This window comes from Ammospiza caudacuta, chromosome 30 (assembly GCF_027887145.1).
Source record: "Ammospiza caudacuta isolate bAmmCau1 chromosome 30, bAmmCau1.pri, whole genome shotgun sequence".
Classification (NCBI taxonomy): domain Eukaryota; kingdom Metazoa; phylum Chordata; class Aves; order Passeriformes; family Passerellidae; genus Ammospiza; species Ammospiza caudacuta.
The window spans coordinates 4167697-4192040 of NC_080622.1; the positions used below are offsets into that span (position 1 = coordinate 4167697).

Consider the following 24344-nt stretch of genomic DNA (forward strand, 5'->3'; position numbering starts at 1 on the left):
AGAAAAGAAGGAACTGACAAGACAAAGTGAGGAATTCTGGAATATTCCACACCCCAAATCCCAGCATGTGGCACCAATGGGATTTTTGCCTTTTCATCACCATTTTTAATGGAAAAAATGAAAACGGGGAGAAAACATGGAGAACAAAAAAGAAAAGAAGGAACTGACAAGACAAAGTGAGGAATTCTGGAATATTCCACACCCCAAATCCCAGCATGTGGCATCAATGGGATTTTTGCCTTTTCATCACCAGTTTTAATGGATACAAAAGAAAAAACAGAAGGGGAAAACCCCATGGAAAACACAAGGAGAACCCACCAGGAACCCCCAAAAACCTCCAAATCCCGGAATCCCCCACACCTCCAACCCTCCCCAAATCCACGAGCGCAACTCCGCCGAAGAACCGGGGCAAGGGGGGCGGGGAGAGGGAAAAAACCAGGAAAATCCCAAAAAAAAAAACCCCAAAAAAAAAACCCAAACTGGGGGCAGGGTGGGGGTGAACCCCTCAGGGAGCCGTGTGGAGCATCAAGTTCCTGAGGAGTTTCTGGCGACCCAACTCGTAATCCTCCTCGTCCACGTTGACCAGCAGCTTGATGGCCTCGTGGCCCACGGCCTGTTTGAGCGAGTCCGTGATGAAGACGCCCTTGAGGGCCTCCAGGAGGGAGCCGTTGATGTAATCCCGCCAGAAGGCGTCGAGGTAGGTGAGCTCCGAGAATTTGATGTCGCAGATGATGGAGCCCAAATCCCGCGATTTCAGGATGGTGTTGGCCTGGTTGAAGCGCTCGAACTGGCGCTCCAGAGGGTCCTGCTTGTTGGAGAAGACGTTGCCGTGCAGGGCGGAGTCGTGCTGGCAGTACTCGGCGCGCACACGCAGGCGGATGTCTGGGGATGGAGGGAAATGGGGGATTTAGGATTGGGGGGAAATTGGGGGATTTAGGGGGTTTTGGGATTGGGGGATGTGGGGTTTAGGGGGTTTAGGGATTGGAGGATGTGGGGTTTAGGGGGTTTTGGGATTGGGGGATGTGGGGTTTAGGGGGTTTGGAATTGGGGGATGTGGGGTTTAGGGGGTTTGGGATTGGGGGATGTGGGGTTTTAGGGGGTTTGGGATTGGGGGAATGTGGGAATGTGGGGTTTGGGATTGGAGGATGTGGGGTTTAGGGACTGGCAGTACTCGGCGCGCACGCGCAGGCGGATGTCTGGGTGTGGGGGAAACGGGGGATTTAGGATTGGGGGGAAATTGGGGGATTTAGGGGGTTTTGGGATTGGGGGATGTGGGGTTTAGGGGGTTTGGGATTGGGGGATGTGGGAATGTGGGGTTTGGGATTGGGGGATGTGGGGTTTAGGGGGTTTAGGGGGTTTGGGATTGGGGAAATGGGGTTTGGGATTGGAGGATGTGGGGTTTAGGGACTGGCAGTATTCAGCACGCACGCGCAGGCGGATGTCTGGGCACGAGGGAAATGGGGGATTTAGGATTGGGGAGAAATTGGGGGATTTAGGGGGTTTTGGGATTGGGGGATGTGGGGTTTAGGGGGTTTAGGGATTGGAGGATGTGGGGTTTAGGGGGTTTGGGATTGGGGGATGTGGGGTTTAGGGACTGGCAGTACTCGGCGCGCACGCGCAGGCGGATGTCTGGGCGTGGGGGAAACGGGGGATTTAGGATTGGGGGCAAATTGGGGGATTTAGGGGGTTTGGGATTGGGGGATGTGGGGTTTAGGGGGTTTGGGATTGGGGGATGTGGGGTTTAGGGGGTTTGGGATTGGGGAAATGGGGTTTGGGATTGGAGGATGTGGGGTTTAGGGACTGGCAGTACTCGGCGCGCACACGCAGGCGGATGTCTGGGCACGGGGGAAATGGGGGATTTAGGATTGGGGGGAAATTGGGGGATTTAGGGGGTTTTGGGATTGGGGGATGTGGGGTTTAGGGGGTTTGGGATTGGGGGATGTGGGGTTTTAGGGGGTTTGGGATTGGGGGAATGTGGGAATGTGGGGTTTGGGATTGGAGGATGTGGGGTTTAGGGACTGGCAGTACTCGGCGCGCACGCGCAGGCGGATGTCTGGGGATGGAGGGAAATGGGGGATTTAGGATTGGGGGGAAATTGGGGGATTTAGGGGGTTTTGGGATTGGGGGTTGTGGGGTTTAGGGGGTTTGGGATTGGGGGATGTGGGGTTTAGGGGGTTTAGGGATTGGGGGTTGTGGGGGTTTAGGGGGTTTGGGATTGGGGGATGTGGGGTTTTAGGGGGTTTGGGATTGGGGGATGTGGGGTTTAGGGGGTTTGGGATTGGGGGATGTGGGGTTTAGGGACTGGCAGTATTCAGCACGCACGCGCAGGCGGATGTCTGGGCATGGAGGAAACGGGGGATTTAGGATTGGGGGGAAATTGGGGGATTTAGGGGGTTTGGGATTGGGGGATGTGGGGTTTAGGGGGTTTGGGATTGGGGGATGTGGGAATGTGGGGTTTGGGATTGGGGGATGTGGGGTTTAGGGGGTTTGGGATTGGGGGATGTGGGGTTTAGGGGGTTTGGGATTGGGGGATGTGGGGTTTAGGGGGTTTGGGATTGGGGGATGTGGGGTTTAGGGGGTTTGGGATTGGGGGATGTGGGGTTTAGGGGGTTTGGGATTGGAGGATGTGGGGTTTTAGGGGGTTTGGGATTGGGGGATGTGGGGTTTAGGGGGTTTGGGATTGGGGGATGTGGGGTTTTAGGGGGTTTGGGATTGGGGGAATGTGGGAATGTGGGGTTTGGGATTGGGGGATGTGGGGTTTAGGGGGTTTGGGATTGGGGGATGTGGGGTTTAGGGACTGGCAGTACTCGGCGCGCACGCGCAGGCGGATGTCTGAGCATGGGGGAAACGGGGGATTTAGGATTGGGGGGAAATTGGGGGATTTAGGGGGTTTGGGATTGGGGGAATGTGGGAATGTGGGGTTTGGGATTGGGGGATGTGGGGTTTAGGGACTGGCAGTACTCGGCGCGCACGCGCAGGCGGATGTCTGAGCATGGGGGAAATGGGGGATTTAGGATTGGGGGGAAATTGGGGGATTTAGGGGGTTTTGGGATTGGGGGAATTGGGGTTTAGGGATTGGGGAATGTGGGGTTTAGGGTTTAGGATTGGGGGAATGTGGGAATGTGGGGAATGGGGTTTAGGGACTGGCAGTACGCGGCGCGCACACGCAGGCGGATGTCTGGAGTTAGGGGGAAACGGGGTTAGGATTGGGGAATGTGGGGTTGAGGATTGGGGAATGGGGTTCAGGGGTTGGGGGAATGTGGGGTTAGGGGGTTTGGGATTGGGGGAGTGTGGTGTTTAGGATTGGGGGGATGTGGGATTTAGGGAGTTTGGGACTGGGGGAAATGTGGGAAATTTTCCCCGTTTTGGGATGTCTCATGCACTGGGGATCCCAATCCTAATCTTGTATTCCCAATCCCAAACGGCCTTTTACCACAGGTCTGTTTATCTTTAAGAATCCCATTCCCAATCCCATACCCTGCTCAGCACAAGTCTGTTTCTCCTTGGGGATCCCATTCCCAATCCCAATCCCATTCCCACCCCTCTCACCGCAGGTCTGTTTCTCCCTGGGGATCCCAATCCCACATTCCCACATTCCCAATCCCAATCCCACAATCCCCAATCCCCTCTCACCGCAGGTCTGTTTCTCCTTGGGGTCGGGGGTCGCTGACTTTCTCCGTTTCCGTTGGCTCCCGAGGAGGCTCCGGGCCCGGCCTGGGCGCTTGGGGCCCAGCTGGGGCCCCCCCGGGGGGCAGCACAGGGACGGGTGGGGGGCAGGCACTGGGACATGGGGGGCACAAGTGGGGTTAGGGACCCCAAATCCAACCCCAGAGATCCCAAATCCGTCCCAAATCCCACCCCAGGGACGGGTGGGGGGCAGGCACTGGGACATGGGGGGCACAAATGGGGTTAGGGACCCCAAATGCAACCCCACAGACCCCAAATGCAACCCCAGAGATGCCAAATCCCACCCCACAGACCCCAAATCCGTCCCAAATCCCACCCCAGAGACGGGTGGGGGGCAGGCACTGGGATATGGGGGGAGAAATGGGGTCAGAGATCCCAAATACAACCCCACAGATCCCAAAACCATCCAGGGAACCCCAAACCCACCCCAAACCCCATCCCGGGGGCAGGCACTAGGACATGGGGAGAAATGGGGTCAGGGACCCCAAATCCCACCCCACAGACCCCAAATGCAACCCCAGAGATCCCAAATCCCACCCCACAGACCCCAAATCCGTCCCAAATCCCACCCCAGGGACGGGTGGGGGGCAGGCACTGGGATATGGGGGCAGAAATGGGGTCAGAGATCCCAAATACAACCCCACAGATCCCAAAACCATCCAGGGAACCCCAAACCCACCCCAAACCCCATCCCGGGGGCAGGCACTGGGACATGGGGAGAAATGGGGTCAGGGACCCCAAATCCAACCCCACAGACCCCAAATAAATCAAGGGAACCCTAAACCCATCCCAAATCCCACCCCGGGGGGCAGCACAGGGACGGGTGGGGGCCAGGCACTGGGACATGGGGGAAATGGGGTCAGAGACCCCAAATCCAACCCCACAGACCCCAAAACCATCCATCAGATCTGGGCACAGTCCCCCAAACCCAGAGCCCTGTGAGGCTCCAGGGTCGGGAACTTTGGGATGACCGCAAGGGGGTGGTGACCCCAAATGGGGGTGACAATGAACCCAAGGGGTGACGATAACCCCAAATGGGGGTGATGATCCCAAATGGGGGTGACAATGACCCCAAAAAGGGGATGGTGACCCCAAAATGGGGGTGACAATGATCCCATGGGGGAGGGCTGGTGTCTCCAAAACGGGACAGTGACCCCAAAAGGGCGATGACGACCCCAAATGGGAGCGACAACGATCTCAAAAGGGGATGGTGACCCCAAAGGGTGACAATGACCCCACGTGGGAGCGATGATGACCCCAAATGGGGACAGTGACCCCAAAGGGGAGGTGACAGTGACCCCAGGGGTCCGTACCTGATTTGTGGGGGTGGCCGAGGCCGGGCGGGGCCCCCCCGGGCGCGCGGGGGGTGACGTAGCGGATGGACGTCTCCTCCAGGTACTTGTCCACCAGGTCCGGGCACACTGAGGACAGAAACGGGAACGGAAATGTTCATGAGATGGCACCGGGATGGCATGGAAATGGAATGTCATGGGAACATCATGGCAATGGCACCGGGATGGCACCGGGAATGGCACCAGAAATGGGAATGGCACCAGGAATGTCACAGGAATGGCACCAGGATGGCCTAAGAATGGCACTGGGATGACACTGGGAATGGCACCAGGAATGGCACCAGGATGGCCTAAGAATGGCACTGGGATGACACTGGGAATGGCACCAGGAATGGCACTGGGAACAGGAATGGCACAGGAATGGCATCAGGATGGCCTAAGAATGGCACTGGGATGACACTGGGAATGGCACCGGGATGGCACTGGGAATGGCACCAGAAATGGGAATGGCACCAGGAATGGCACAGGAATGTCACAGGAATGGCACCAGTATGGCCTAAGAATGGCACTGGGATGACACTGGGAATGGCACCAGGAATGGCACTGGGAACAGGAATGGCACCAGGAATGGCACTGGGATGGCACTGGGAATGGGAATGGCACCAGGAATGGCACAGGAATGGCACCAGGATGGCCTAAGAATGGCACTGGGATGACACTGGGAATGGCACCTGGGATGGCACTGGGAATGGCACCAGGAATGGCACAGGAATGTCACAGGAATGGCACCAGGATGGCCTAAGAATGGCACTGGGATGACACTGGGAATGGCACCTGGGATGGCACTGGGATGGCACTGGGAACGGGAATGGCACCAGGAATGGCACAGGAATGTCACAGGAATGGCACCAGGATGGCCTAAGAATGGCACTGGGATGGCACTGGGATGACACTGGGAATGGCACTGGGATGGCACTGGGAACGGGAATGGCACCAGGAATGGCATGGAAATGGCATCGGAATGGCACGGGCATGGCACTGGGAACAGCAGATGATGGTGTGACCCCGATACCCCCATACGCTGACAGTGACCCCATATACCCTGACAACATCCCTGTATATCGCGATATATCACGATGGACACTCACCGGGGCGCCGCCTCTCGAGGCTGACACAGGGCAGCAGCTCGTGGCAGGTGATGATGTGACCCCAACACCCCAATATCACCCCACATATCGCGATATATCCTGACAGACACTCACCAGGGTGCCGTCTCTTGAGGCTGCCGTACGGCAGCAGCTCATGGCGGGTGATGATGTGACCCAAATACCCCAATATCACCCCAAATATCACGAGTATTACCCTGTATATCGCGATATATCACGACGGACACTCACCGGGGCGCCGCCTCTTGAGGCTGACGTAGGGCAGCAGCTCGTGTCGGGTGATGATTGATGATGTGACCCCAATACCCCGATATCACCCCGAATATTGCGAGTATGACCCCATATATCACAATATATCGCGATATATCACACCAGGCACTCACCGGGGCGCCGCCTCTTGAGGCTGACGTAGGGCAGCAGGTCGTGGCGGGTGATGGTGTGACCCCAACACCCCAATATCACCCCATATATCGTGATATATCCTGACAGACACTCACCAGGGCACCGCCTCTTGAGGCTGACACAGGGCAGCAGCTCATGGCGGGTGATGATGTGACCCCAACACCCCGATATCACCCCAAATATCACGAGTATTACCCTGCATATCGCGATATATCACGACGGACACTCACCAGGGCACCGCCTCTTGAGGCTGACACAGGGCAGCAGCTCGTGGCAGGTGATGATGTGACCCTCAATACCCCGATATCACCCCGAATATCACGAGTATGACTCTGTATATCACGATATATCACGACGGACACTCACCGGGGCGCCGCCTCTTGAGGCTGACGTAGGGCAGCAGCTCGTGGCGGGTGATGATTGATGATGTGACCCCAATACCCCGATATCACCCCGTATATCACGACAGTGACCCCATATATCACAGCATATCGTGACGGACACTCACCGGGGCGCCGCCTCTTGAGGCTGACGTAGGGCAGCAGGTCGTGGCGGGTGATGATGCGCAGCAGCTGCAGCAGCTGCCGCAGGTTGCTCTCGTCGCAGCGGCCCTGGCGCTCCAGGGCCAGCAGGAAGTCGCGGCCCGAGCGGATGCGGCCGCGCTCGGCCTCGTCCAGCACGTCCACGAAGAGGAAGGAGAGCACGCGCACGTCGCGGTGCGTCAGCTGCGCGCCCACGATGTCGAACATGCGGTGCAGCGAGTACAGGCCCTGCTCGCGCTCGCCCGGCTCCTCCGGCCACGGCACCGCGCCACCCGTGCCGCCGTTGGCACTGCCGGCGCCCGCGCCGCGCTTCCGACCCGCCATGGGCACCTGGGGACGCGGGGACAATGGGACGTGGGGTCAGTACAGGACTGGCTCCTCCGGCCACGGCACCGCGCCACCCGTGTCACCGCTGGCACTGCCGGCGCCGTGCTTCCGACCCGCCACGGGCACCTGGGGACAGACATGGGGTCAGTGGGACATGGCACTGCCACTGCCATGCTTCCGGCCCGCCACGGGCACTTGGGGACATGGGGACAGACATGGAATCAGTGGGACATGGCACTGCCACTGCCATGCTTCCGCCCCGCCATGGGCACCTGGGCACATGGGGACAGACATGGTGTAACTGGGACATGGGGACAAGGGGACACGGGGTCAGTGGGACATGGCACTACTGGCACTGCCACCACCTGCGCCATGCTTCTGCCCCGCCATGGGCACCTGGGGACAGACATGGGGTCAGTGGGACATGGCACTGCCACTGCCACGCTTCTGCCCCGCCATGGGCACCTGGGGACATGGGGACACAGGGACACGGGGTCAGTGGGACGTGGCACTGCCACTGCCATGCTTCTGCCCCGCCATGGGCACCTGGGGACACCAACATGGGACATGGGGACAATGGGACATGGGGTCATACAACCCCTGCCAACCTCCTCCAACCATAGCACTGCGCCACTGCCACCAGTGCCACTGGCGCTGCCACTGCGCTTCTGCCCCGCCGTGGGCACCTGGGGACATGGGGACACAGGGACACGGGGTCAGTGGGACATGGCGCTGCCACTGCGCTTCTGCCCCGCCGTGGGCACCTGGGGACATGGAGATCCTGACCCCAAATCCCAAGGGTTTTCCATCACGGTCTTGACCCCAATCCCAGGGATTTTCCATTGGAATCCACTCAGGATCCTGACCTCAAATCCTGGGGGTTTTCCATTGGAATCCAGTCGAGATCCCAATCCCAATCCCAGGATTTTCCAGTGGGATCCTGACCCCAAATCTTGGGGATTTTCCATCAGGATCCCAACCCCAATCTTTGGGATTTTCCAGTGGGATCCTGACCCCAAATCCTGGGGGTTTCCCATTGGAATCCACTCAGGATCCCAACCCAAATCCCAGGAATTTTCCAGTGGGATCCTGACCCAAAACCCTGGGATTTTCCATCAGGATCCCAACCCCAAATCCCAGTAATTTTCCATTGAGATCCTGACCCCAAATCCTGGGGATTTTCCATCAGGATCCTGACCCCAATCTTTGGGATTTTCCATTGGGATCCCGACCCCAATCCCAGAGATTTTCCATTGGAATGCTGACCCCAATCTTTGGGATTTTCCATCAGGATCCCAACCCCAATCTTTGGGATTTTCCAGTGGGATCCTGACCCCAATCCCAGGATTTTCCATTGGGATCCTCTCAGGATCCCAACCCCAATCTTTGGGATTTTCCATCAGGATCCCAACCCCAATCCCAGTAATTTTCCAGTGGGATCCCGACCCCAAATCCCTGGGATTTTCTATCAGGATCTCGACCCCAATCTTGGGAATTTTCCATCAGGATCCCGACCCCAATCTTTGGGATTTTCCAGTGGGATCCTGACCCCAAATCCTGGGGGTTTCCCATTGGAATCCACTCAGGATCCCAACCCAAATCCCAGGGATTTTCCATTGGGATCCTGACCCCAAATCTTGGGGATTTTCCATCAGGATCCCAACCCAAATCCCAGTAATTTTCCAGTGGGATCCTGACCCCAAATCCTGGGGGTTTCCCATTGGAATCCACTCAGGATCCCAACCCCAATCCCAGGGATTTTCCAGTGGGATCCCGACCCCAATCTTTGGGATTTTCCATCAGGATCCCGACCCCAATCTTTGGGATTTTCTAGTGGGATCCTGACCCCAAATCTTGGGGATTTTCCAGTGGGATCCTCTCAGGATCCCGACCCCAATCTTTGGGATTTTCCATCAAGATCCCAACCCAAATCCCAGTAATTTTCCAGTGGGATCCCGACCCCAAATCCCTGGGATTTTCTATCAGGATCTCGACCCCAATCTTTGGGATTTTCCATCAGGATCCCGACCCCAAGTCTTTGGGATTTTCCATCAGGATCCCGACCCCAATCCCAAGGAATTTTCCAGTGGAATCCTGACCCAAATCCCTGGGATTTTCTATCAGGATCCCAACCCCAATCCCAGGGATTTTCCATTGGGATCTTGACCCCAAATCTTTGGGATTTTCCATCAGGATCCCAACCCCAATCTTTGGGATTTTCCATTGGGATCCTGACCCCAATCCCAGGATTTTCCATTGGGATCCTCTCAGGATCCCGACCCCAAATCTTTGGGATTTTCCATCAGGACCCCAGCTCCAACCCCTGGGATTTCCCATTGGGATCCCAACCCCAAATCCCAGAGATTTTCCATTGGAATGCTGACCCCAATCTTTGGGAAACACCTGGTGCTGTGATCCTGATTTTTTTAAGGGAGTTTTCATTAAAATGTCTCTTTTTTCCTGAACTTGGGTGGTGAATTGTGCAAAAATTGGGAAAAAAAAATCTTGGATTCATCAGCACCAACCTCCCTGGAATGATCCTGGATGGTTTTCCTCACATGGAAGCCAGAAAAAAGCTGGAATTTGGTGTGAAGATCCAAAGAAATTTGGGAAAATTGAGATTTTATGGAAGTGCTGACCCCTGGGAAAGGGGAATTTTGGGGATTAAACATTCAAAAAAACAAAAAAAAAAATCCACAAAAATTGTTAAATTCATTTCCAAGCAGGAAATTCTGGCTGGAAATTCCAATGGTTCCCAAAATCCCAAAATCCTGAGGGGTGGGAGGTGGAAATCCCAAAAATTTGTGGATTTTTCTCAGAAATGAGCAGAAAAATCCCCCAGAAAAAAACCCAAAGATCCCAAAATCCCTCAGGAAATCCCTCCCACCCCTTTTCCCAGGAAGAGAATTCCGGGAACATTCAAATAATTTCGGGATCAACGGGAAAAACGAGTTCCTGCAGCTTCCCAGGGCTCGGCCCATGGGATCCCTGAGGATATTTTGGGATTTTTCCCCATTAAATCTGGGCCAAAACCATCAAAATTCCAGAATTATCCCTAAAAATCTCAGCCTGGGTGAGGAGAAAAGTCCCAAATCCCAATTTTTAGGTGAATTTTCCGGGGGAAATGGACACGAGGGAGATTCCAGGTGAATTTTTCCCTCACAATTCTCATGGATAGGAAAAATTCCCAAATAACTGGGGGAAAAACCCCAAAAATTTGGATTAATCCTGACTTTTCTTCTTTTTTTCTGATGAATTTCCACTCCTAAATCCAGCAGGAATTCCCAAAAATCCATTCCCAGCCGCAATAAATTGGATTTTTGGGAAGAAGAGGATGGAAGGGAGGAGGAGGAGGAGGAAGATCCTGACAAAACATCCCATGGGAAACCAGCTCTGGAATTTGGGAATTTGGGAATTCCCAGGCCTGGAAGCAGCTGGGAATGGGGGAATTGAATTCCTGAGCCTCTCCTGCTCCATCCCAACCTGCTCTGGATCCACCCTGAACCTCCCCAGATCCATCAGGAACTTCTGGATCCATCCCTGGATCCATCCTGAACCTCTCCAGATCCACCAGAACCCTCTGGATCCACCCTGAACCTCTCCAGGTCCATCAGGAACTTCTGGATCCATCCCTGGATCCACCCTGAACCTCTCCAGATCCATCAGGACCCTCTGGATCCATCTTAAACCTCTCCAGGTCCATCAGGACCTTCTGGATCCATCCCAAACCCCTTTGGATCCATCCTGAACCTCTCCAGGTCCATCCTGACTCTCTCTGGATCCACCAGGACCTTCTGGATCCATCCCAAACCTCTCTGGATCCATCCCTGGATCCATCCTGAACCTCTCCAGGTCCATCAGGACCCTCTGGATCCATCCCAAACCCCTTTGGATCCATCAGGACCCTTTGGATCCATCCTGAACCCCTCTGGATCCATCTCAGACCTCTCCAAACCCATCAGGACCCACCAGATCCATTCTTGGATCCATCAGGACCCTCTGGATCTATCCTGAACCTCTCCAGGTCCATCAGGACCTTCTGGATCCATCCCAAACCCCTTCAGATCCATCAGGACCCTCTGGATCCATCCCTGGATCCATCCTGAACCTCTCCAGACCTCTCCAAACCCATCAGGACCCGCCAGATCCATTCTTGGATCCATCAGGACCCTCTGGATCCATCCCAGACCTCCTTGGATGAATCCTGACTCTCTCCAGATCCCTCAGGACTCTCTGGATCCATAATAAACTTCCCTGGATCCACCCCAAACCCCTTTAGATCCATCCTAGACCTCTCCAGATCCATCCCAGAGCTCTCCAGCTCCATCAAGACCTTCTGGATCCACCCTGAACCTCTCCAGATCCATCACGACCTTCTGGATCCATCCTGAACCTCTCCAGATCCATCCCAGACCTCTCCACACCCACCAGGAACTTCTGGATCCATCTTGAACCTCTCCAAATCCATCTCAAGCCTCTCTGGATCCATCAGGACCCTCCGGATCCATCCTTGGATCCATCCTAAAGCTCTCCAGATCCACCAGGCACTACTGGATCCATCCTGAACCTCTCTGGATCCACTTTGAACTTCTCCAAATCCACCTCAAGCCTCTCCAGATGCATCAGAACCCTCTGGATCCATCCCAAACTTCCCTGGATCTGTCCCAAACCTCTCCAGATCCATCCTGACCTTCACTGGCTCCATCCTGAACCTCTCTGGATCCATCAGGACCTTCTGGATCCACCCTGAACCTCTCCAGATCCACCAAAACCTCTCCAGATCCATCCCTGGATCCATCCTGAACCTCTCCAGATCCATCAGGACCTTCTGGATCCATCCCAAACCCCTCTGGATCCATCTTAAACCTCTCCAGGTCCATCAGGACCTTCTGGATCCATCCCTGGATCCACCCTGAACCTCTCCAGATCCATCAGGATCTTCTGGATCCATCCCAAACCCCTTCAGATCCATCAGGACCCTTTGGATCCATCTTGAACCTCTCCAGATCCATCAGGACCTTCTGGATCCATCCCAAACCCCTTTGGATCCATCCTGAACCTCTCCAGGTCCATCAGGACTTTCTGGATCCATCCCTGGATCCATCCTGAACCTCTCCAGATCCACCAGAACCCTCTGGATCCACCCTGAACCTCTCCAGGTCCATCAGGACCTTCTGGGTCCATCCTGAACCTCTCCAGATCCATCAGGACCTTCTGGGTCCATCCCAAACCCCTCTGGGATCCATCTTAAACCTCTCCAGATCCACCAGAACCCTCTGGATCCATCCTGAACCTCTCCAGATCCATCAGGAACTTCTGGATCCATCCCTGGATCCATCCTGAACCTCTCCAGGTCCATCAGGACCCTCTGGATCCACCCTGAACCTCTCCAGATCCATCAGGACCTTCTGGATCCATCCCAAACCCCTTCAGATCCATCAGGACCCTCTGGATCCATCTTAAACCTGTCCAGCTCCATCAGGACCTTCTGGATCCATCCCAAACCCCTCTGGATCCATCCCAAACCCCTTTAGATCCATCAGGACCTTCTGGATCCATCCTGAACCCCTTTGGATCCACCCCAGACCTCTCCAGGTCCATCAGGACCTTCTGGATCCACCCCAAACCCCTTTAGATCCACCCTGAACCTCCCCAGCTCCATCCCTCCCTTCCCTGGATCCCTTTCCCCACCCCCCCCCCCAAAGATAAACCCCCAATTAATCAAACCCCAAATTAATTAAACCCCGAACCATCCCCGGACCCACCTTGGCGGCTCCGGGCGCTCTCAGCGATCTCCGATCCCTTTTTCCTTCTCTTTAATTTTCCAACAAATCCCCCCCCTAAAAAAAAAATCCCCAAAGTTCCGGCGGTGCCTGGAGCGCTCTCAGTCCTTACCGCAATTTTCCCTCCCCCCCCCCCAAAAAAAAAAAAAAAAAAAAAAAAAAACCCTTTTTTAAATTATTTTTTAATTTCCTAATTAATAATTTAGCGAAGAAAAGCCAAGCGCGGCGTTGCCTTTAAGTCATTCCCGGTTCCAGGAATTCCCTGGATGGCGGATTTTGTTTCGGTCAAAACAAAAACCGCAAGAAAAAAACAAAAATAAATTCGCCGGGCTGAAGAAATCCTTGGCATTTCATCCCGTTCCTGCTGCGCCGCGAATCCCGGGATTTTCTGAGCCACGGGAGGAACCGGAATCCCGGAAAAAACAAACAAAAAAAAATAAAACAGGAAAAGCGCTGTTAAATAAACAAGACAAAAATTAAAAATAAACCAAAAAAAATTTCCGATTTTGCCGCGATTTCCGGCTGAAATCGGCCCCGAATTCCGGCGAGAAAGAACCAAAACGGGGAGCACCGGGAGGGCTCTCCCCGTTAAAGGCCCTCAAAGCCCCGGTTCAGCCCCGGAGGCCTCGGGAAGGGCCCGGTTCGACCCCAAAAAGCTCCGGTCAAAGCCCGGCGAGGCCCCGGTAAGGCCGCAAACGGCGCCCCCGAGCCCCGGGGATGCCCCAAACGGCCCCGAAAAGCGGCGGGGAGGCCCCGGTAAGGCCGCAAAAGGCCCCGAGCAGGCCCCGGCGAGGCTCCGGTCAGGCCCCCGGGAGGCTCCGGCGGCGGCAGCGTCGCGAGGAGCGGCGGGGGGAGCGGCGGGGCCCCCCCTGCGGGCCCGTCCCAGCCCGCCGAGCGCGGGGGCCCCTCCCGGCCCCTCACGGCCCCTCAGGGCCGGCCCAGCCCCGGCGCCGCCATCTTGGCTCCGTCCGCTCCGCTCCCCGCTCCCTGCGGGCGGCTCCGCCCTGACGTCACTTCCGGCAGGCGGAGGCCACGCCCCCTTTGTCGCCTCAGAGCCGCGCCTACATTCGGGCACCTGCGCGCCCGCTGCGGCTTCACGCCCATAGGGAAACACAGGAAGGGCGGCGCCATGTTGGGTGAGGGCAAGATGGCGGCTACATCCGGGTTACTGCTGTTGGCTTCAGCGCTATTGGTTAGCAAAGGGCGGGCGCCATCTTGAGTGAGGGCAGCCGGGCAGCGCGAGGCTGCGTGGCGGGGCCGGCGCCATCTTGGAAATCGTGAGGCGGAGGCGCCGCCATCTTAACTGAGGGCAGCAAGGGGGGGTCTGGGGGGGTTTGAGGAGATTTTGAGGATTTTTTAGGGCGTTTTGGGGATTGAGGGAAGGGGTGAGGAGAGGAGGGTGGAGATGGGGTCAGGGGCTTCCTGTGAGGGAGGGGAGAGCGGTGGGGTGGGGTAGATTGAGAGGGGATACGCGGGAGGATGAGGGGGACAATGTGGGGTGAGGACAACGGGAGGAGGAGGAGGAGGAGCCCGTCCTGAGGGCGGGGAGGACACCCTGGCGACAAGGAGGCGACAATGAGGGGGGGCAATGCCACCCCCATGGCCCCGAGCGCTCCCCGCCCCCACCCACGGGTGGGGCCCTTCACCTTTGCCCCTTCCTGGGTGGGGAAACTGAGGCAGGGCAGGGATGGGACCTGGGTGTGTCGCCCCCGTCACCATCAATGTCCCCTCCCCCCCTCTCTCTGCTGCCCCGGGGCGCGGCAATGAACGATTGTAATTGTAATTATTGTAATTATTGTAATTAGTGTCATTACCGCGGCACGCGCCACCGCGGCGCCGGGCCCTGAACGAACCGGGGGCGGCGGGGGGGGAACCTCTGTGAGGGCCCCACGGGGTTGGGGGGACACCGGGGAGGGACCGAGGGGACACCGGGGGGGGGACACCGGCAGGTTTCTCAGGGTCACACCGGCGCTTCCCGGGTGGTCCCCGGTGCCAGGAGGGGGTCCCGGTGGTGTCCCGGGTGCCCGAGGGGGGTCTCGGAACAGAACCCGGGGGTGTCTCCGGTGAACCGGGAGGGTCCCCGGTGTCCGGGGAAGGTCCCGAGGGGTGTCCCCGCTGTCCCGGGTGCCCGGAGGGGGGTCCCGGAACAGAATCGGCGGTGTCTCCGGTATCCCCGGAAGATCTCAGAGAGGGTCCCCCATGTCCCCAGGGGGGTCCCGGTGTTGTCCCGTCTGTCCCCGGTGGTGTCCCCGCCGTCCCGGGTGGCGCTGATGGCGCTCGGGGGCCCCAGCCCGGGGCGGGGCGCGGTGCCCGGGCGGTGTCCGGGCGGTCCCGGTGAGTCACGGTGCCCCCCCCGAGCCCCCCCCGGTCCGGCCCGCCCCCGCCGTGCCTATCCCGGGCCGGACCGCGCCCCGGCACTGTCCGCACCGGCACCGAGCACCGAGCACCGAGCACCGAGCCCCGCACGCACGGTGAGTGAGAGAGAGCGGCACCCCCGGGAACGGGGGATCGGTCCCGCACCCCAATAACGGAGAACCCCATCTCTAAATCCGGGTTTGGGGTCGAAATCCCGGTCTGGGGTCTAAATTCTGGTTTGGGGTCCTCCGTCCGGTAACGGGATCGGGGACTCGGTCCCGCACCCTAAAATGGAGAACCCCATCTCTAAATCCGGTTTGGGGTACCCCGCCCGGTAACGGGGACGGGACTCGGGTCGGGACCCCAAAATTAGGGAACCCCATCTCTAAATCCCCGTTTGGAGTCTAAATTCCGGTTTGGGGTCCCCCTCCCGGTCCCGGTAACGGGGAGTCGGTCCCGCACCCCAAAATTAGGGAACCCCATCCCTAAATCCCGGTCTGGGGTCTTAATTCCAGTTTGGGGTCCCCTGCCCGGTAACGGGAACGGGGACTCGGTCCTGCACCCCAAAATTGGGGAACCCCATCTCTAAATCCCCGTTTGGAGTCTAAATTCCGGTTTGGGGTCCCCCTCCCGGTCCCGGTAACGGGGAGTCGGTCCCGCACCCCAAAATGGGGGAAACCCATCCCCAAATCCCGGTTTGGGGTCTAAATTCCGGTTTGAGGTACCCCACTCGGTAACGGGAACCGGGACTCGGTCCTGCACCCCAATAATGGGGAACCCCATCCCCAAATCTCGCTTTGGGGTCTAAATTCCGGTTTGAGGTACCCCACCCGGTAACGGGAACGGGGACTCGGTCCTGCACCCCAATAACGGAGAACCCCATGTCTAAATCCCCGTTTGGGGTCTAAATTCGGATTTGGGGTGCCCGGTAAGTAACGGGAACGGGGAGTCGGTCCCGCACCCCAAAATGGGGGAACCCCATCCCCAAATCCCGGTTTGGGGTCTAAATTCCGGTTTGGGGTACCCCACCCGGTAACGGGAACCGGGACTCGGTGCTGCACCCCAATAACGGAGAACCCCATCTCTAAATCCGGTTTGGGGTCTAAATTCTGATTTGGGGTGCCCGGGAACGGGGAGCCCCATCCCGGTGTCCGTTTTTGGGGTGTCTCCATCCCCAAACCCCATTTAGGGCGGGATCAATCCTGTCCCCAAATTTGGGGTCCCGCTCCCCGATTTTGGGGGGGAATTTTGAGCATCACTTGGGGGGACCCCATCCCTGTCCCCCACTTTGGGGGTCTCCATCTCCGAACCCCCTTTTTTTAGGGGGTCGCACCCTTTTTAAGGGTCTCACTCTTTTTGGGGGTCCCACCCTTTTGGGATGTTCACTTTTGGGGTGGTTCCATCTTTTTTTTTGGGGTTCCCCCTTCTTGGGGTGGTTCCCATTTTCTGGGGTCGCTTTTGGGGGAGTTCCTCCTTTTTGGGGCGATTCCTCCTTTTTTTTTTTAGGGTTCCCCTTTTTTTTTGGGGTCACTTTTGGGGGTATTCCCACTTTTTTTTTTGGGGGGGGGGGCATTTTTGGGAATTGCTCCTTTTTTTGAAAATTCCCTTTTTTGGGGGGGATTCTCTTTTTAAGGGGGGGATTCCTCCTTTTTAGGGGATTCCTCCTTTTTGGGGAATTCCTTCTTTTTTGGGGGCAACTCTCTCATTTTGGGGACTCCTCCTTTTTGGAGGAATTCTCCCTATTTTGGGGGGGAATTTTTCCTTTTTTTGGGGGGGAGTTTCCTTTTTTTTTGAGGGGGGGATTTCTCCTTTTTGACGATTCCTTCTTTTTAGGGGATTATTCCTCCCTTTTGAGGGAATTCCTTCTTTTTGAGGGAATTCCTCCATTTTGGGGGGGTTCCTCTTTTTTTTGGGGGGGGTTCCTCCTTTTTTAGGGGATTCCTCCTTTTTTGGAGGGCTCCTCCCTTTTGGGGGGATTCCTCCTTTTTCAGGGAGTTCCTTTTTGGGGCGTTCCTCCTTTTTAGGGAATTCCTCCTTTTTTTTGGGGGGGGGGATTCTTCCTTATTTTTTTGAGGGAATTCCTCATTTTTCTGGGGAGGGGTTTCCTCCTTTTTAGGGGATTCCTCCTTTTTTTTGGGGGGGGGGATTCTTCCTTATTTTTTGAGGGAATTCCTCATTTTTCTGGGGGGCTCTTCCTCCTTTTTGGGGGTTCCCCCTTTTTAGGGCATTCTTAATTTTGGCGGGATTCCTCCTTTTTGGGGCGTTTCCCATTTTCTCAACTCTTCCCCATTTTCCTCGGTCACTTTTAGGGTGGATCCCTTCATTTTTTACGATTTTTTATTTTTTTTTTGGGGGGTGGGGGGACCCGAGGCGGGCGGGTCCCTCCCCCCATGAGTCACCGGGGTGTCCCCAAGGGGGGGGGGGGTGACACGGCCACACCCTCGGGACGTGTCCCCCTCGTGTCCCCCCCGCCCCATCCCGGGGCTGAGTCACGGCCGGAGCATTCCCGGACATTCCTGGGAAATCCGCGGCCAGGGGGGGCGGGAATGGGGCGTTGGGGGGGTCCTGGAGGGATTTTGGGGGGTCCTGGAGGGATTTTGGGGGGTCCTGGAGGGATTTCATGGGTCCTGGAGGGATTTGGGGTTCCCAGGAGGGGTTTTGAGGAGCCAAGGGGGGATTTTGGGGGGTTCTGGAGGGATTTGGGTGGTCCTGGAGGGATTTGGGGGGTCCTGAAGGGATTTTGGGGGGTCCTGCAGGGTTTTGGGGGCTTCTGGAGGGATTTGAGGGGTCTTGGAGGGATTTGAGGGGTCCTGGAGGGATTTGAGGGGTCCTGAAGGGAATTTAGGGGGTCCTGGAGGGATTTTGGGGGGTCCTGGAGGGATTTGAGGGGTCCTGGAGGGATTTGGGTGGTCCTGAAGGGATTTTGGGGGGTCCTGGAGGTATTTGGGGGGTCCTGGAGGGATTTTGGGGGGTCCTGAAGGGATTTGGGGTTCCCAGGAGGGGTTTTGAGGGGCCAAGGGGGGATTTTGGGGGGTTCTGGAGGGATTTGGGTGGTCCTGGAGGGATTTGGGGGGTCCTGAAGGGATTTTGGGGGGTCCTGCAGGGTTTTGGGGGCTTCTGGAGGGATTTGAGGGGTCTTGGAGGGATTTGAGGGGTCCTGGAGGGATTTGGGGGGTCCTGAAGGGAATTTAGGGGGTCCTGGAGGGATTTTGGGGGGTCCTGGAGGGATTTGAGGGGTCCTGAAGGGATTTTGGGGGGTCCTGGAGGTATTTGGGGGGTCCTGGAGGGATTTTGGGGGGTCCTGAAGGGATTTGGGGTTCCCAGGAGGGGTTTTGAGGGGCCAAGGGGGGATTTTGGGGGGTTCTGGAGGGATTTGGGTGGTCCTGGAGGGATTTGGGGGGTCCTGAAGGGATTTTGGGGGGTCCTGCAGGGTTTTGGGGGCTTCTGGAGGGATTTGAGGGGTCTTGGAGGGATTTGAGGGGTCCTGGAGGGATTTGGGGGGTCCTGAAGGGATTTTGGGGGGTCCTGCAGGGTTTTGGGGGGGTCCTGGAGGGATTTGAGGGGTCCTGGAGGGATTTTGGGGGGTCCTGCAGGGATTTGGGGGGTCCTGGAGGGATTTGGGGGGTCCTGGAGGGATTTTGGGGGGTCCTGAAGGGATTTTGGGGGGTCCTGGAGAGATTGGAGGGGTCCTGAAGGGATTTTGGGGGGTCCTGAAGGGATTTTGGGGGATCCTGGAAAGATTTGAGGGGTCCTGGAGGGATTTGGGGTTCCCAGGAGGGGTTTTGAGGGGCCAAGGGGGGATTTGGGGGGTCCTGAAGGGATTTGAGGGGTCCTGGAGGGATTTGGGTGGTCCTGGAGGGATTTTGAGGGGTCTTGAAGGGATTTTGGGGGTGCTCAGGGGGGATTTGGGGGATCCTGGAGGGATTTGGGGGGGTCCAGGGGGGATTTTGGGGGGAATTTTGGCGTCCCAGGAGGGATTTTGGGGGGTCCTGGAGGGATTCTGGGGAGTCCAGAAGAGATTTGGGGGGGGGGGGGCACGAGGGGAATTTGGAGGGGTCCCAGGAGAAATTTTGGGGTTCCCAGGAGGAATTTGGGGATTTCCAAGAAGGATTTGGGCGGTTCAGAAGGAATTTTGTTGAGGTCCAGAAGGAATTTTGGGGAGCTCAGGTGGAATTTGGGAGATCCAGGATGAATTTTGGGGTTCCCATTGGGAATTTGTGTTTCCCATTGGGATTTTTGGGATCCCCTCAGGAATTTTGGGGTTCCCATCGGGATTTTTGGGGTTCCCAGCAGGAATTTCAGGTTTCCCATCAGGATTTTTGGGTTTCCCATCGGTATTTTGGGTTTCCCATCGGGATTTTTGGGGTTCCCATCAGGAATTTCATGTTTCCCATCAGGATTTTTGATTTCCCCATCAGGATTTTCAAGTTTCCAATTGGAGTTTTTTGGGTTTCCATCAGGAATTTTGTGTTTCCCATTGGGATTTTTGGGGTTCCCATCAGGAATTTCAGGTTTCCCATCAGGATTTTTGGGTTTCCCATCAGGATTTTTGGGGTTCCCATCAGGAATTTTTGGGTTCCCATCAGGAATTTCAGGTTTCCCGTTGGGATTTTTGTGTTTCCCATCAGGATTTTGGGTTCCCATCAAGAATTTCAAGTTTCCAATGGGGGTTTCTGGGTTCCCATCAGGATTTTTGGGGTTCCCATCAGGAATTTCATGTTTCCCATCAGGATTTTTGATTTCCCCATCAGGAATTTCAAGTTTCCAATTGGGGTTTTTTGGGTTTCCATCAGGAATTTTGTGTTTCCCATTGGGATTTCAGGTTTCCCATCAGGAATTTTTGGGTTCCCATCAGGATTTTTGGGTTTCCCATCAGGATTTTTGGGGTTCCCATCAGGAATTTTTGGGTTCCCATCAGGAATTTCAAGTTTCCAATTGGGATTTTTGGGTTCCCATCAGGAATTTCAGGTTTCCCATTGGGATTTTGGGTTCCCATCAGGAATCTCAAGTTTCTGATGGAAGTTTTTGGGTTCCCATCAGGATTTTTGTATTTCCCATTGGGATTTTTGGGGTTCCCAGTATGAGTTTTGGTTTTCCCACCAGGATTTTGGCAGCCCCAGGGTCAGGATGCCGTCGCAGCTGGAGCACGCCATGGAGACGCTGATGTTCACCTTCCACAAGTACGCGGGGGACAAGGAGCACCTGGCCAAGGAGGACCTCAGGGCGCTCATGGACAAGGAGTTCCCGGGGTTCCTCGAGGTGGGCACGGCTCTGGGGGGTCCAGGGCGTCCATGGGATCCATGGGGTGGGATCCATGAGTTTTCATCTATGGGATCCATGGGGTGGGATCCATGAGATGGCATCTATGGGATCCATGGGGTGGGATCTGTGAGAGCCATGGGATGGGATCCATGAGTTTTCATCCATGGGATCCATGGGGTGGGATCTATGAGAGCCATGGGATGGGATCCATGAGATGGGGTGGGATCCATGAGATGGGGTGGGATCCATGAGATGGCATCTATGGGATCCATGGGGTGGGATCTATGAGAGCCATGGGATGGGATCCATGAGATGGGGTGGGATCCATGAGATGGGGTGGGATCCATGAGATGGCATCTATGGGATCCATGGGGTGGGATCTATGAGAGCCATGGGATGAGATCCATGAGATGGCATCTATGGGATCCATGAGATGGCGTCCATGGGATCCATGGGATGGGATCCATGAGTTTTCATCTATGGGATCCATGGGGTGGGATCCATGAGTTTTCATCTATGGGATCCATGGGATGGGATCTATGAGAGCCATGGGATGAGATCCATGAGATGGCATCCATGGGATCCATGGGATGGGATCCATGAGTTTTCATCTATGGGATCCATGGGGTGGGATCCATGAGATGGGGTGGGATCCATGAGATGGCATCCATGGGATCCATGGGATCCATGGGGTGGGATCCATGAGATTTCATCTATGGGATCCATGGGATGGGATCCATGAGATGGGGTGGGATCCATGAGATGGCATCTATGGGATCCATGGGATCCATGGGGTGGGATCTATGAGAGCCATGGGATGGGATCCATGAGATGGCATCTATAGGATCCATGGGATCCATGGGATGGGATCCATGAGTTTTCATCTATGGGATCCATAGGGTGGGATCTATGAGAGCCATGGGGTGGGATCCATGAGATGGGGTGGGATCCATGAGATGGCATCTATGGGATCCATGGGATCCATGGGGTGGGATCCATGGGATGAGATCCATGAGATGGGGTGGGATCCATGAGATGGCATCTATGGGATCCATGGGGTGGGATCCATGAGATGACATCCATGGGATCCATGGGGTGGGATCCATGAGAGCCATGGGGTGGGATCCATGAGATGGCATCTATGGGATCCATGGGATCCATGAGATGGGGTGGGATGGGATCTATGTGAGCCATGGGGTGGGATCCATGGGGTGGGATGGGATCCATGGGGTGGGATGGGATCCATGGGGTGGGATGGGATCCATGGGGTGGGATGGGATGGGATCTATCTGAGCCATGGGGTGGGATCCATGAGATGACATCTATGGGATCCATGGGATGGGAGCCATGGCATTTTATCTATGGGATGGGATCAATGGGAGCTAGAGAACCCCAAGATCAAACCCCATAAACCTTGGGATGGGATCCCATAAACCCTGGGATCAAACCAGACAGAACCCCTGGGATGGGATCCCACAGAACTCTGGGACCAGATCCTGTAAACCCCAAGATCAAACCCCATAAACCTTGGGACCGGGGGTGATGATCCCCCCATTCTCCCCATTCCCATTTAGGATCTGACCCCGTTCCCATTTAGGATCTGATGCATTTTCCCCATTATTTCCCCCAGAACCAGTGTGACCCCAACGCCTTGGGCCATAGCCTGTGGGACCCCATTCCCATTTGGGATCTGACCCTTTTTCCCTGTTTTCCCCCATTTTTCCCCCAGAACCAGCGCGACCCCAACGCCCTGGAGTGGGACCCCGTTCCCATTTGGGATCTGACCCTTTTTCCCTGTTTTTCCCCCAGAACCAGCGCGACCCCAACGCCCTGGATTGGATCCTGTGGGATCTGACCCCATTCCCATTTAGGATCTGACCCTGTTCCCATTTAGGATCTGACCCCATTCCCATTTGGGATCTGACCCATTTTCCCCCGTTTTTCCCCCAGAACCAGCAGGACCCCAATGCCCTGGAGTGGGACCCTGTTCCCATTTGGGATCTGACCCATTTTCCCCATTTTTTCCCCCAGAACCAGCGTTACCCCAACGCCTTGGAGTGGGACCCTGTTCCCATTTAGGATCTGACCCTTTTTCCCTGTTTTCCCCGTTTTTTCCCCCAGAACCAGCAGGACCCCAACGCCCTGGAGTGGGACCCCGTTCCCATTTAGGATCTGACCCCGTTCCCATTTGGGATCTGACCCATTTTTCCCCTGTTTTTCCCCCAGAACCAGCGCGACCCCAATGCCCTGGAGTGGGACCCTGTTCCCATTTAGGATCTGACCCTTTTTCCCTGTTTTTCCCCCGGTTTTCCCCCAGAACCAGCGTTACCCCAACGCCCTGGAGTGGGACCCCGTTCCCATTTGGGATCTGACCCCGTTCCCATTTGGGATCTGACCCTTTTTCCCTATTTTCCCCTGTTTTTCCCCCAGAACCAGCGCGACCCCAACGCCCTGGAGTGGGAACCCGTTCCCATTTGGGATCTGACCCCGTTCCCATTTGGGATCTGACCCATTTTTCCCCGTTTTTCCCCCAGAACCAGCAGGACCCCAACGCCCTGGAGTGGGACCCCGTTCCCATTTGGGATCTGACCCCGTTCCCATTTGGGATCTGACCCCGTTCCCATTTGGGATCTGACCCATTTTTCCCCTGTTTTTCCCCCAGAACCAGCGCGACCCCAACGCCCTGGACCGCATCCTGCGGGACGTTGAGCAGAGCCGCGACGGCCGCGTCGGCTTCCAGGGCTTCTTCTCGCTGGTGGCCGGGCTCACCATCGCCTGCAACGACTACTTCGTGCAGCACATGAAGCAGCGCGGCCGCCGCTGAGACCCCCACCCATGGGTGCCCCCCACCCATCTTAGGGTGTCACCCCAAACCCGCCTTGGACCCTCACTAAACCCTAAATGTGTGCCTTGATCCTTCCTTGGGGTTTTGAACCTTTCCTATGAGGTCCTGACCCTCCCCGATGGGCTGAGACCCCCCCCCAAAGGGGTGATGAACCCCTCCCCACCCATGGGTGCCCCCCACCCATCTTAGGGTGTCACCCCAAACCCACCTTGGATCATCTCTTAACCCTAAATCCTTCCTCCTAACCCTTGATCTCCCTTTGGGGTTCTGACCCCTTCCCCCTGAGGGTCCTGAGCCCACCCAGGGGTTCCTGCCCCCCCACATTGCAAGCTGAGACCCCCACCCATGGGTGCCCCCCACCCACCTGGGGATGTCACCCCAAAACCATCCTGGATCCTCCCTCAACCCTAAATGTGTGCCCTGACCCTGATTTGGGGTCCTGACCCCCCCATGGGTGCCCCCAGCCCCCCCCAGCTCTGTTGGGACCCTTCATTGTCCCCCCCTCCCCCCATGGGTGCCCCCCACCCCGGGGTGCTGCCCTGACCCCCCAATAAAGGGTTTTGTATGAACCGGGGTCTCGCTGTTCTTGGGGTCCCTTTGGGATCTCTTTGAGATTCCTTTTGGGGTCACATTGGGGTCCTTTTGGGGTCTTTCTCAATTTGGGGTCTCTTTGGAGTCCTTTT

At 56.4% G+C, this 24344-nt stretch overlaps 2 protein-coding genes across 4 annotated transcripts; one reads left to right on the forward strand and one right to left on the reverse strand.

The window, feature by feature from the left end:
* Positions 1-498: 498 nt before the first annotated feature.
* Positions 499-13323, reverse strand: DEDD (death effector domain containing). 3 transcript variants are annotated; one of them, XM_058821651.1, is made up of 6 exons: positions 13182-13305; positions 8025-8102; positions 7056-7542; positions 5001-5108; positions 3634-3780; positions 499-882 (listed from the first exon to the last, which is right to left on the reverse strand). In XM_058821651.1, exons 3-6 carry the CDS (start codon positions 7411-7413, stop codon positions 506-508), a joined length of 990 nt encoding a protein of 329 aa, XP_058677634.1. In that variant the 5' UTR covers positions 7414-7542; positions 8025-8102; positions 13182-13305; the 3' UTR covers positions 499-505. The 3 variants fall into 3 exon arrangements, with proteins under 3 accessions (XP_058677634.1, XP_058677632.1, XP_058677633.1); XM_058821649.1 differs by lacking the exon at positions 8025-8102 and having other exon boundaries at positions 13182-13323; XM_058821650.1 differs by lacking the exon at positions 8025-8102 and having other exon boundaries at positions 7056-7419; positions 13182-13300.
* A 2052-nt stretch (positions 13324-15375) lies between these two features.
* S100A10 (S100 calcium binding protein A10) lies at positions 15376-24211 on the forward strand. The gene is made up of 3 exons (XM_058821824.1): positions 15376-15670; positions 20658-20813; positions 23479-24211. The coding sequence occupies exons 1-3, from the start codon at positions 15470-15472 to the stop codon at positions 23638-23640; spliced, it is 519 nt and encodes a 172-aa protein (XP_058677807.1). The 5' UTR covers positions 15376-15469; the 3' UTR covers positions 23641-24211.
* The last annotated feature ends 133 nt before the right edge of the window (positions 24212-24344 follow it).